Source organism: Corvus moneduloides, chromosome 31, assembly GCF_009650955.1.
Source record: "Corvus moneduloides isolate bCorMon1 chromosome 31, bCorMon1.pri, whole genome shotgun sequence".
NCBI classification, from domain to species: Eukaryota; Metazoa; Chordata; class Aves; order Passeriformes; family Corvidae; genus Corvus; species Corvus moneduloides.
The window spans coordinates 227,811-239,732 of NC_045506.1; the positions used below are offsets into that span (position 1 = coordinate 227,811).

An 11,922-nucleotide genomic window follows, 5' to 3' on the forward strand; every position below is an offset into this window, starting at 1 on the left:
CTGGGTGCAGCATCGGTGCCTTCGGGCTTGCTGGGTGCTTTCTGTTCTCCCATTGGAACTGAGCTGCCTTTGTAACCAAATTGCCATTAAGACACCGTTGGTTTGGGAGAGCTCCTGCCAGCAGCTGCAGCTGAAAAAGGGGGTGTCTGCAGCCAGCGGGGCGTGCACAGCATTTGCAATGGAGCCGGGGGGGTTCTGTTCCCTCAAGCGCAGAGTCTGTGCCAGCGGAGCCTGGAATTCCCTCCGGTGGCTGCTCCAGCCAAGAGCTGACACAGCCCAGGATTCTGTGCTGTTCTCTTGCTTGCTGTGCAAAGGGACTGTGGCTCCTGGAGGGATGTTGTGGAAGCAAAATGCTCTCTCGGGGTTGCCTTGCTCTGTGGGAGTTCCCACCACGGCCAGGTTTTTCCTAACAGCATCTGGTTCGTGTTCCCTGTCCCATTGCAGGGCACCTCACGTGGGGATCCTGAGCAGCTCCTCCTTTGGTAAGTGGGAAAGGAACCTTTGGTGGTCGGAATTGTGCAGAGAGTTGTGAGCTTGGCATGTGGCAGTCGAGTGCCAGCCTGGGAGGCTGAAGGAAAGGTCCTGCCAGTGTCTTTGCAGCAGCAGCAGCAGCAAAGGGATCCCTGGCACTTTTCTCCTTCTCTGCTGAAGAGCTTGTGAAGAGCTGCAGGTCTGGTTTTGCAGGCAGAAGATTGCTTGCTGGCTTTAGCCACGGTGGAATATGGAATGCCCAGCAATAAGTGGCAATGTCGACTTTAGCCCATTCCTAGTTTGAACAGCTCCGAATCCCATTCCTGCTTAGTGCAGCTGGATGTGTAGCTGAGGATAAATAAGGCAATAACTGAGAGAGAACTTCCCGTCCCTCACGCTACCATCTGTCCACAGGACACAAAAGCAGCATCAGCTCCTCCTCTGGCTCCCTCTGCTTCCAAAGAGGAGGCCAAAGAGGAGGAAGACTGTTGCAGTGGGGATACTGCAACACGCATATATCAAACCAGGAGTCCCGTGGAAAGGAAATATATATGGACAGATAGATTCTTGATAGCTGTTTCAGAGATGTTTATTTCTCCAGCTGCATGGCCGGAGCTCTGCCGAGGAACTGTTCCAGTCACCGGACCAAGGGTCCTTCTGCCCGCGCAGGGAACACAAACCAACCAATGGGAACGAGGCTGAGCAGGGGCAGGGAAGCCCCGTGTCTGTGCCCTCAGGGCCCCTCTCCCAGGGCTACACGGCAGGGGAGGGACCCCAACACCTCATCCGTTTTATTTTAATAAAAGGAGAATGAAAACAACTGGATAAACATAACAAGAACAGTTTCAAAACAAAACAAGCCACCCTCCTGATCCCTTAAATGTCCAAACAGATTCTCGGAACATCTTAGGACAGACAGAAGGGAGACAGAAATCTCTGAGCATGCTTTGTGGGGAAACTGAGGCAGGAGAGGGTTTAACTTCTTCCCTCCCCCTTTTCATCCCCCACGTGGCATTGGAAAGGGATTTTTGGGGAAACAATTGGCAAAAGCATGGTTTTGTGAGGGAAACCATAGATGAAAAAACAGATTGGGAATACACTGGGGGTAATAGGATATAGGGTAAAAGGGAAAGGTGGGATTAGGAAAGGGAGACTGTAGGGGGGGCTTACAATGGAGATATTGTCTAACATGACTACGATTTTTTGCATATATACTGCCTTTTACAGGAACACCATCAGGCCCAGTGACCTGCGGTGCTTGTAACCCTTTTCTCCCTAGTACAATTTTAAATTCCACCACCTCTTCATCTCCCAAGCTTGGGATGCATTTTTCAGGGTTATTCTTTTTAATAGCAGTTCTATGCACGAATATGTCTTGCTGGTTGTCACACCTTGTTATAAAACCATAATTTTGCTTAACATTATACCATTTTACTATCCCTAAGATCTTAGGTACTATGATCTTTTCCTTTTTCCGAGTGGCTGCTGTTTTCTGTCTCGCTGCGTCTTTGCTCTCTCTTTCGGTCGCTCCCGTGTTGGAATTGTCAGGGCTGCTTCTGCCTGCGCGCTGTTCCCGGGGTCGCGTTCGGGGCTGTGCAGGCCGGGCCGGGCCGCGCCGCTCAGTTCTCCGTGCGTCGCCTCCTCTGGTCGCAGCTTTGCTGCCGCTGCCAGGCGCTGTACCCACGTCTCGGCCGGGCCCCCGAGCGACGACTCCCCCGTGCCCTGCTCCAGCGCGCGTCTCGGCTGGGCACGGCTCCGTTCCACCGCCACCGTCGCTAGCCGCCGCCCGCGCGCCGCCCCTCTCGGTCGGGTGTTCACGGGGCTCGCTCCACCACGCGCTGCGCGGGGCCGGGCGGGCACCGCTGGGTCCCGCCGCGCCTCGCTCTGCTGCAGACACTGCGGCTCGCGTGGCTCTGCCCGCGTTGTGGGAATTGCCTCGCTGCTGCTCGCAGAGCGCTCGGTGCACGTGGCCTGGGCCGCACGGTCCCTGTGCCAGGCTTCCCTTCGCCAGGACACAGCTGACATTGCTCAACAGTCTCAGTAACTAAATAATATTCACGAAAATATTCTTCCATCGGCATATATTTTGACTCCAGTATTAACTGTGTCCAAACGGTTTTCCAAAAGCCCTTGGTAAGAATTAAATCCCAAGAAACATAGAAAAAGTTCTTAAACAACCATGCCAGGAAGTGTTTCAGTTCTTTTTGAGCTTGAATCAAGCTAAAATTTACAAATCGTTGTTCAAGAATCATTTTAAGATAAATGTCCATATGCGGCTCTGAGAGCCAAGAGTCTTCCCACGGTTCCTCCATAGTTTAGATATGGAATAGCAAAGCAAAACCAAGAAGAGGAATCCAAAGTTTCCAGGGTTTACTCACACAAATCAGTCGCTTAGGGATCGGGGATTGTTCTGCTCACAAATCTCCACCATTATGTTGCAGTGGGGATACTGCAACACGCATATATCAAACCAGGAGTCCCGTGGAAAGGAAATATATATGGACAGACAGATTCTTGCTAGATGTTTCAGAGATGTTTATTTCTCCAGCCGCATGGCCGGAGCTCTGCTGAGGAACTGTTCCAGTCACCGGACCAAGGGTCCTTCTGCCCGCGCAGGGAACACAAACCAACCCATGGGAACGAGGCTGAGCAGGGGCAGGGAAACCCCGTGTCTGTCCCCTCAGGGCCCCTCTCCCAGGGCTACACGGCGGGGGGAGGAGACCCCAACAGAAGACAGCAGTGAACTTCCTGCTGTTCTGGGGGATGATGGTGAACTTCCCTCTGTCCCAGGAGATGAGGGGAAACATCCCACGGTTTGGGAATACAACAGTGAAGCTCCTGTGGTGTGGGGCGAGGATGGTGGACATCACCCGGTGTGGGACGGGGACAGCGAGGCTCCAGCAGCATGGAACAAGGAGGACAGACATCTCCCAGCGTGGGACAAGGACAGAGGACATCCTGTGGCTTGGGAAGAGGAGGCTGCAATTCTCCTGGCATGGGAAGAGGACGGCAAACATCCCGTGGCTTGCAAAGAAGACCAGGAACCCGCTGAATTTTGGGAAGAGGATGGGGAACCTCCCTCTGCTTGGGAAGAGGACACTGAAGCTCCCTCTGCTGCGGGATCCTGGGCTGAACATTCTGACAGCAGCACAGCCCTGCAGCCAGAGGGCAGAGAGGAGTGGTGCCTGATGCAGCTGAGTACGTCTGCTCTGCTGCTGTGTGCCAGAGCAGGGTGCTGCGTGTGTGTCTCAGCATCAGCTGCACCCAGGCTTGCTCTGCAGCTGAATGTCACAGAGTCATTTATTGTCCTTGCCCAGCTGAGACCAAGGGGCTCCCGGCCCCAGGGAGTGGGGCTGCATTTTGGCCCTGCTGCAAGGCGGGCTCTCCATCTGGGAGGGAGCGTCTTCCATGTGGTTTCTTTCAGGGAGCGCCGTGAGCGTGGGGGAGCCTGCTGAGAAATACCTGGAACTGGAGCAGGTTGGCCAAGGGTAAGTGCACGGCAGTTACTTCTGCACAAGCAGGGACCAGGTATTTGCTGGTGCAGGATCAAGTGAGAAGCCAGGCAAGCTGCAAACAGCTTCAGACACTGGGGCACGATGCTGCTGTCTCTCAGTCCTGATCAGAATTGGTAACTGTGGTCAGAAGGCAACATCAAAGGTCCCTGAGGCTGGCAGTGTCCTGCCTGCAGCAAGGAGCAGGACCTGGAAGATCTTCTGTCCCTGGAATTTGATTGCCTGAAAGAGCAGCTCACCATCTGGTGACTGTCAGAAGACAGTTCTCCAGAAGATTCCTTTCAAATATTTTGCTTCCAAAAATATCCACCGGTCAGGATTATCAACATAACGGTTTAGAAACAGAAACCAGAGATGAACTAATAAGTGCTCTTTTCAGCACAGGTAGTAAGCCCCGTACATTCAGTAACAGGCACAGAGCTGCTGCACTCGAGGGGAAAATGCATCAGCTGCCTGATGGCAGGGCCCTTGTGGATCCTGCAGCTCATAGGCAGGAAATGGAAAAGGATGAAATACATTCTTTTCCAGTTCATTAGACACCTGCTCCCACCCTAAGTTTTGGACTAAAGTAATTCAGCGTGGACATTTGGGATTTTCTCCAGCCCTTTTCCTTCGTGTTGGGCCTCAGTTTTCTCTCGCACACCTTGCGAGGCACAGGGCTGGTGGCTGCTGCGCTGCTGTTTGAAGGGTCGATGCACCCAGGTGTTTTGTAAACGCTGCAGGCAGCAGAGATCTCCTGTCTGGGCTGGCTTTCACTCCCAGGGCCTAAAGCGCTGCTTCTTTCTTCTCTGCTGTTCTGTCTCCAGGGCTTTTGGAACCGTTTCTAAAGGACTCGACAGGGCCACTGGAGGAGAGGTCAGTGTCACCACGCCCAGCGCGTCGGGCAGCTCTCGAGGGCTTTCCCCTCTGCTGGGAGCTGTGGCTGCAGCTTTGGGGGGCCAGCAGAGCTTTCCTGCACAGGCTGTTCCTCTGAAGGCACAGCAGTGTCAGCCTGCAGAGCACGGCTGGGACAGACTTGAGCCTTCTGAAGTGCCCAAAGGAATGCAAGGACGGCAGCGGTGTCTGTCAGAGCAGGACACGCTGGCTTGGTCTTCATATCTGAAAGCATCAGTGCATCAGCTGGTGGAGGCTGAGGCCTAATTTATCTTCATCCCAGCCTCGGACAGGAACACTGTTTAGCAGTTTTTCCATCCTGTGCTTCATCTTCAAAGGATACCTCAAGACCTAATTAAGGAGCGATCCTGCTTGGCATCAGTTTGGGGTTTTAGTCCTACTGCAGCTGTTCCCAGAGAGAGGGAGAGGAATGAGAAAATGGATGTGCAGAGCAAAGCTCTCCCCTAAACCCTGCAGCTGTGTTTGGGTCTGGTGTCAGTGACAGCCCGTGACAGGGATCATCTGAGCAATGTTTGTGCGTGTTTGCTCTGTTGTGCAATCCCAAACAGAGCAGTTGCCTTTGAAATCATGACCAAATCCCACAGGATTGCTAAAGGGTTCCCGGCTGTTTTGCTCTGTTTTCACAGAACCAGAATTACTTGCTGCCTGCAAAATGTGTTTGAATGATAATGAGAGTGGTGGTAAACTAAGGCTGTTTGAGAAGACTGCAGGTGCAGAGAATGTTGTGAGAGCTTTGAGGCTGAGAGCTGAGGGCCCATTTCTGCAGAGCTTCCAAGGCCAAATGTCTCTGGCCCTGTGTCCTGTAAGCGGCCCCGCAGCAAGCAGAGAAATGGGCTGTGGGAATGTCACTTGCTGAGCCCGGGTGTCCCATCCCAAGGCAGTTTGGCCCAGCCCGGCTCCGTCGCTCCACAAAGACTCGCTCCGTGTTTGCTGCGGCCTCCTGACCCAGACTCCTCCAGTTCAAGGGCTGCAATGTCCTTTCAGGTGGCCATAAAGAAAATGAGTCTCAGAGGGCAGAACGGGGAACGAGCTGTGAATGAGATCCTGGTCCTGAAGGACAAGAAGAACCCCAACATTGTCAGCTCTTTGGACAGGTGAGTGCTTCAGCTCTTATCCCGTGCACGGGCCCTGCGTTAATCTCTCCTGGCATCCGCAGTCTGTAGCCTGTTTTGAAAAAGCCTCACCTGGCCGTAGCTTCCCAAAACAACAGCCTGTCAGTTCACTCCCTCCGTGTGCTTTTGTTGCTTGGGTTTGGTTTTTCCTTCAAGCTGACCCCATTTTCTGGGTCTTATGACAAGAGCTGATAAACCCTGGCAGACATTATTTCCCTTGGCTTCTCCTTCCCAACTCTTTTCCATTGCTGCGGATGCCAGGAAGACCAGGTTCTTGTTTCCAGAAACGCCTCATGTGCCCATTTTGCAATGGCCCTGCCTGTTTCTGAAGGGACTTTCTGCAAAGTTTTCCAAACATTTGACCACTTTTGTTCTAAGTGCTGCAGGGCCTCCTCCCCTGGATAACTCTGGAAGTTGTGTTGCCTTGTTCTGGAGGGAACGGTGGAACTGCTGAGTTCAGATGCTGAACCAGCTGGGGGCAAGTGTTGTGGTTCCACATTGATCTGGGCTGTTGCTAAACTGCATTTTTCACTTGCTTGCCATCTAAGGCCTCTCCTTTCCCACAGGCGTCTCCTTCTCCTTTAGACGATGCAGATCCCAAGGACTGTGCAGCCCGGCAGGAATGTCTCTGCATCGGATTCTGTCCTCTTTTACAAGTGACCTGGAAACAAAACTCCACTCAAGGCTTTTCCATCGGGGAATTGAACAGTGCACGTTCATCTCCACGCCATTGTTTGCCTCTTCCAGCTTCCTTGTTGATGAAGATCTCTGGCTGGTGATGGAATACATGGATGGAGGAACTTTGCAGGACGTTGTCAGACAGACACGCATGGCTGAAGGAGAGATGGCAGCTGTCAGTCGGGAGGTGAGGGATCCTGCTCGTGCTTGCCATGGCTTGGACACAATGCTCCTTCCAAGCAGGGCCTGAGAACAGGAGTGGCTCCATGCTCAGAGCTTTGTTTCTGTGTTGTTTTTATGAGCTGGAGAAGAAAGAGCCTCTGAAGTGAACGGCCTGCCAGTGTCACTGCACTTCCACTCTGTTCTTGTCCTTTTCCTGCTGTTGTGGGACTCTCTGTCTTCTTTGATTTGATTTGCTGTTCTCAGCTTTGCCTTGAACCATTTGCCCGGAGCTTGTCTGCACTGCACTCCTGCTGGCAGAATTCTAAACTGTCCTTTCTTGTGTGATTGTATATTCTGGCCATGGATTTCCACCCTTGTGTTTCTTGTTCTCTCTCAGTGTCTGCAGGGCCTGGATTTCCTCCACTCGAACCGGGTGATCCACAGAGATCTGAAGAGCTCCAACATCCTTCTGGCAACGGACGGCTCTGTCAAGCTGGGTGGGTGTTCCTGGTCAGGCACAGCGCTCCCGGGCTGCGGGTGTGGGGCTGCTTCCCAGTGACGGCCAGAGCCCCACAAGTGCTGCTGGTGGCGGTGCCCGGCCCCTGCTGGCAGCTGAGAGCGGCTGCCCCATGCAGAGAGCTCAGGAGAGGAGCAGGGTGTCAGCAGTGGCTTTGCTCTGGGTATGGCCCTTGCAGAGGGGCGGCAGTTGGAATCTGAAGCTTCAAGGGAATCACTCAAAGCCACTGCATGAAAGCTGAGGGTTCCTTTAAGGCTCCACTTCCATCTTGCCTTGGCTACAGCCCTGAGGACTTTTCCAGCTGGATTCAGCACTGCATTCTCAGACTGAGAGTGGGCAATCTTTGTGCTTGCTTTCCTCATTCCAGCTGCCTTTGACAGTGTTTGTTTCTGTCCTCAGCTGATTTTGGCCTCTGCGCTCAGCTCAGCCCTGAGCAGGAGCAGCGCAGCTCCATGGTGGGCACTGCTCACTGGATGGCCCCAGAGGTTGTGACCAGTTCTCCTTATGGCCCCAAGGTGGACATCTGGTCCTTGGGCATTGTGACCATCAAGCTGGTGGAAGGAGAACCTCCTTAGTTTGAGCACACGGCGGCCATGGTAAGAGGCAAATTTCCCAGAGTTTGCAGAGGCCTGTGAGCACAGAGGGACCCGCCCTGGGAGGAGCAGCTGGAGGGCTCTGCCCATCAGGAAGGGAATTCCCAGAGGACTCGAGCCTGAGACCAATATTCTGCAGTCTCCAGAATTTGCTTTGGGTTTTAAGTTGTTGCAGCTCTTCTGTCTGTGAGGATGATCTGAAAACATGAAGCCAGAGCATCAGCTCTGATCTTATCTTGCAGAAAACCCCAGACCAACCCCAAAACCCACACCCAAACCCAACAAGTTTTCTGAAGGAGTTTCTAAAAGAGGTTCTGCGAGATGAACTCCCCCTGACTCTTCTCACTGGGAAACTTGTCTAAAACATGAAGATGATTCTTTAACATCCCCACAGTCTAACATATTTCTTTCCTAGCCCAAGCTACTTTCTCCATGTTACCAAGCCTGAGCTTTCAGCAACCCAAACCTCGGGTTCCTTGCCTGGCAGTTTCTGGGATGGAACATCATGAATGCATTTACTTGAGTGTCAGTGGCACTGCAGGGATGCATTTGATGTAAGAATCCTTTGAAATAACACAGGCAGACTCTTGCAAGTGGCCTGTAAAGCTGGTGTCTGTATTTGGAGAAGCAAAATGGGTTATTTCTGATGGAGGTTCCAACTAACAAAATCAGCCAATGACATTGGCTCTCAAGGCAAGATCATCTGGATGATCTTGGAATGGCTGTGGCTGCAGCAGTGTTTGGCTTTTTTGGTTGGCATAGAAAAATGAGCTCTGAGCAGCATCTCTGCCAGGGAGGAAAGTGCCCCTGGAGACTGGGGCTGAGAAACCGGGGTCGCTGTGAGCACTCGTGGGTGTGAAGGAAGCTGGCAGAGCTTTTTCAGAAGTGTTTGCTTTTCGCGCAGGCTCGCTGTCTGATCCGGCAGAACGGGACCCCGCAGCTGCAGGAGCCCAGGCGCCTGTCGGCTCTGCTGCGGGACTTCCTGGAGTGCAGCCTGGAGCCGGACGAGGAGCGGCGCTGGTCTGCCCAGGAGCTGCTGCAGGTGGATTCGAAGCGGCTGCAGGGGAAACAGCAGCGCGAGGGAGGGGTTTTCTCGTGGGGCCCCCTCCAATAGTCTCCAGTCTCGCTGCTTTTCACATGCTAAGGCAGCAGAATCCTCGCCTGGTTTGGCTTGGCAGGGTCCTTTGCAGGTCATCTGGACCAGGTGCCCCGCAAGGAGCAGGGACATCTTCAAGCAGATCAGGTGGCTCAGAGCCCTGCCTGACCTGAGCCTGGATGTTTCCAGGGAGGAGGCAGCTCCCACATCTCTGGGCACCCTCTGCCAGTGTTTCCCCACTCTTCTGATAAAAAAATTCGGCCTCAGATCTAATCTGAGCCTGTTTCCCTCTCTTGAGTTTCAAACCATTCCCCTTTGTCCTGGTGCAACAGAGCCTGTGAGGAACTTGCCTTGGGAAAGTAACAGTTCATTTCTTTCTTTTTCATCCTTTGGGCAGCGCCCATTTTTATCATCAGCCAAGCCTCTCTCCCGCCTGAGCCCTCTGATCGCTGCAGCAAAGCAATTGAGGGGGCAGCGGAGGACGTGAAGCACCTGGGGACAGCTTTTCGTTATAGTAGTTAGGACAAGTGGTTAGTTACGGTAGTTAGCACTGCTAGTGAGTTATGGTGGTTAGGACAGCCTGGTAGTTATGGCAGTTTTTTGAATAAAAACTCTGCTAAACCTCAAGTCCCTTGATGTGTCCCTTCCTTGTCCCCCCGTGACTAAGCTGCCCGGAGCAATGCAAGGGGAGAGCGGGCCCAGCCTTGCCCAGAGCTGAGCCCCAGCAGAGCCCCGGCAGAGCCCAGAGCAGCCTCAGCATCGGCAGGGTCAGCCTGGAAGGAGGCACCTGGAGCCAGAGGTCTGGGCAGGCAGGGCATGCGGGGCTACAGAATAGCAAAGGCTCAAAGCAACAGCAGGGGTGGGGCAGCCGCAGCCCAGCTCCCAGCGGGGCAGGGAAGGCAGGCTTGGGATGCCAGGGTCTCTCCATTAGAAGGAAAGCAGCTGAAGAAGCAGCCTCTCTCTCTGTCATCCAAACGCTGGGAACTGACTGCCCACAAACTTCTGTGGCCAGGTCCTTTGTTTTCCTTAAGCACCCAGTAATATGTCCCCCTGGGAACATCTATGGGGAAAATTCCTTTAAGAGAAAAAGAAAATAGGAGGAGAACTAAAACCCCAACATTATCAACCCCGAATTTTTCCCATACAACATGTTACATGAAACTGAACCCTTTTAACCATACACATACATGCATCAACCGAATTATATACATATATACATGCAGATACTGATACAAGTACAAAGCCATGGGTAGTTTACCCTAAAACAAGGTCCCCTTGAGGTATGCATCGGGTCTCTCCACCCTTTTGCATCACCGACCAGGTGCATGCATGGGTTTGTCTTTGCTCGAGGCAGAACCAACCCAAACAGTTTTTCCAAGCATACCTCTCACATGCACCACTGGAACGTTATCTGTTGTTTGTAGGGATTCGGATTGGGCAGGGCCCGCTCGGCTGGTGGAGCCTCGGGTGTTAACTAACCAGGTGGCTCTTGCTAAATGCACCTCCCAGTTTTTGAAAGTCCCCCCACCCAGTGCCGTCAAGGTGGTTTTAAGCAATCCATTACACCGCTCAACCTTCCCAGCTGCTGGTGCATGGTAAGGGATGTGGTACACTCACTCAATGCCATGTTCTCTAGCCCAGGTGTTTATAAGGCTGCTCTTGAAATTAGTCCCATTATCAGACTTGATTCTCTCAGGGGTACCATGCCTCCAAAGGACTTGCTTTTCCAGGCCCACGATGGTGTTCCAGGCTGTAGCGTGAGGCACAGGGTAGGTCTCCAGCCATCCAGTGGTGGCTTCTACCATTGTGAGCACATAGCACTTGCCTTGGCGGGTTTGAGGCAGTGTGATGTAATCAATCTGCCAGGCCTCCCCATACTTGTATTTGGACCATCGCCCACCGTACCACAGGGGCTTCACTCGCTTGGCCTGCGTGACTGCAGCGCATGTCTCACAGTCATGGATAACCTGGGAGATACTGTCCATGGTCAGATCCACCCCTCGATCTCGCGCCCACCTATAGGTGGCATATCTGCCCTGATGGCCTGAGGCATCATGGGCCCATCAAGCTAGGAACAACTCCCCTTTATGTTGCCAATCCAAGTCTATCTGGGACACCTCTATTTTCGCAGCCTGATCTACCTGTTTGTTGTTACGATGTTCTTCATTAGCCCGGCTCTTGGGGACGTGAGCATCTACATGGAAGACTTTCACGGATAGCTTCTCTACCCGAGTGGCAATGCCTTTCCACTCCTCAGCAGCCCAGATTGGTTTTCTGTTGGGGAAGATGAAACAGGAAAGCCTTATAAATATGATTGCCTGACAAAAGATTTTGGGAATATGAAAACTATAAGCAACATCGAAATGAAGGCCACCTTTGAGATACCAAGTCTTAGTTACTGAACAACTGGAAAACAATGGTATGGCCAACTGAAGGTAATCCCCTCTTGATTGAAAAATACCCTCTGCTTGCAGGCAGGTCCAAGGGTCAGAGCAGACCCTACTAGCTCAGCAGAAGGGGTCCAAAGAGTAGTTTTTAGGAGTTAAGATGTAACACTCTATGGTAATATAACAATTCTTATAGGCTGTATGTAAATGCTATAGGATTTGTATCTTGTATTAGATTGGCTAGTGAAAATTAGAATATTCAGTACAAAAGATGATTTATTGTATTGTAACAAGGATTTCTACACCACCACTCTACTTACTCCCTTACCCGCTTACTCTCTTACTTACCTCCTCTTCGCTCACTCTTACTCCACTCTTACCTACTTGCTCTTACTTTTACACTCTTGCTCTCTTGGGCCTGCTCCGAGCTGCGGCTGGCAGCTCTAAGCAGTGCCCCTGTACCCACACCCTTTGCAATAAACTGCTTGTTCCAAGATGTG

At 52.4% G+C, this 11,922-nt stretch overlaps 2 protein-coding genes across 3 annotated transcripts in view; one reads left to right on the forward strand and one right to left on the reverse strand.

Annotated features, from left to right (window-relative positions):
* LOC116436928 (zinc finger protein 436-like) overlaps window positions 1-11,922 on the reverse strand; it is a 337,104-nt gene that overhangs the window by 227,309 nt on the left and 97,873 nt on the right. The gene's annotated exons all lie outside the window — the stretch shown is intronic.
* Window positions 4,853-9,662, forward strand: LOC116436925 (serine/threonine-protein kinase PAK 3-like). Of its 2 annotated transcripts, XM_032094382.1 has the most exons (6): window positions 4,853-5,679; window positions 5,862-5,971; window positions 6,737-6,854; window positions 7,227-7,326; window positions 7,746-7,942; window positions 8,844-9,662. In XM_032094382.1, the coding sequence occupies exons 1-5, from the start codon at window positions 5,530-5,532 to the stop codon at window positions 7,919-7,921; spliced, it is 654 nt and encodes a 217-aa protein (XP_031950273.1). In that variant the 5' UTR covers window positions 4,853-5,529; the 3' UTR covers window positions 7,922-7,942; window positions 8,844-9,662. The 2 variants fall into 2 exon arrangements, with proteins under 2 accessions (XP_031950273.1, XP_031950271.1); XM_032094380.1 differs by lacking the exon at window positions 7,746-7,942.

What these genes read in the sequence shown, in the direction of transcription:
- LOC116436925 (XM_032094380.1), top strand. Translation starts at nt 5,530, where the DNA reads ATGTGTTTGAATGATAATGAGAGTGGTGGTAAACTAAGGCTGTTTGAG. An exon ending in ATTGTCAGCTCTTTGGACAG is followed by an intron (nt 5,972 to 6,736) that starts GTGAGTGCTTCA and finishes TGCCTCTTCCAG; the next exon opens with CTTCCTTGTTGATGAAGATC. An exon ending in GGACGGCTCTGTCAAGCTGG is followed by an intron (nt 7,327 to 8,843) that starts GTGGGTGTTCCT and finishes CTTTTCGCGCAG; the next exon opens with GCTCGCTGTCTGATCCGGCA.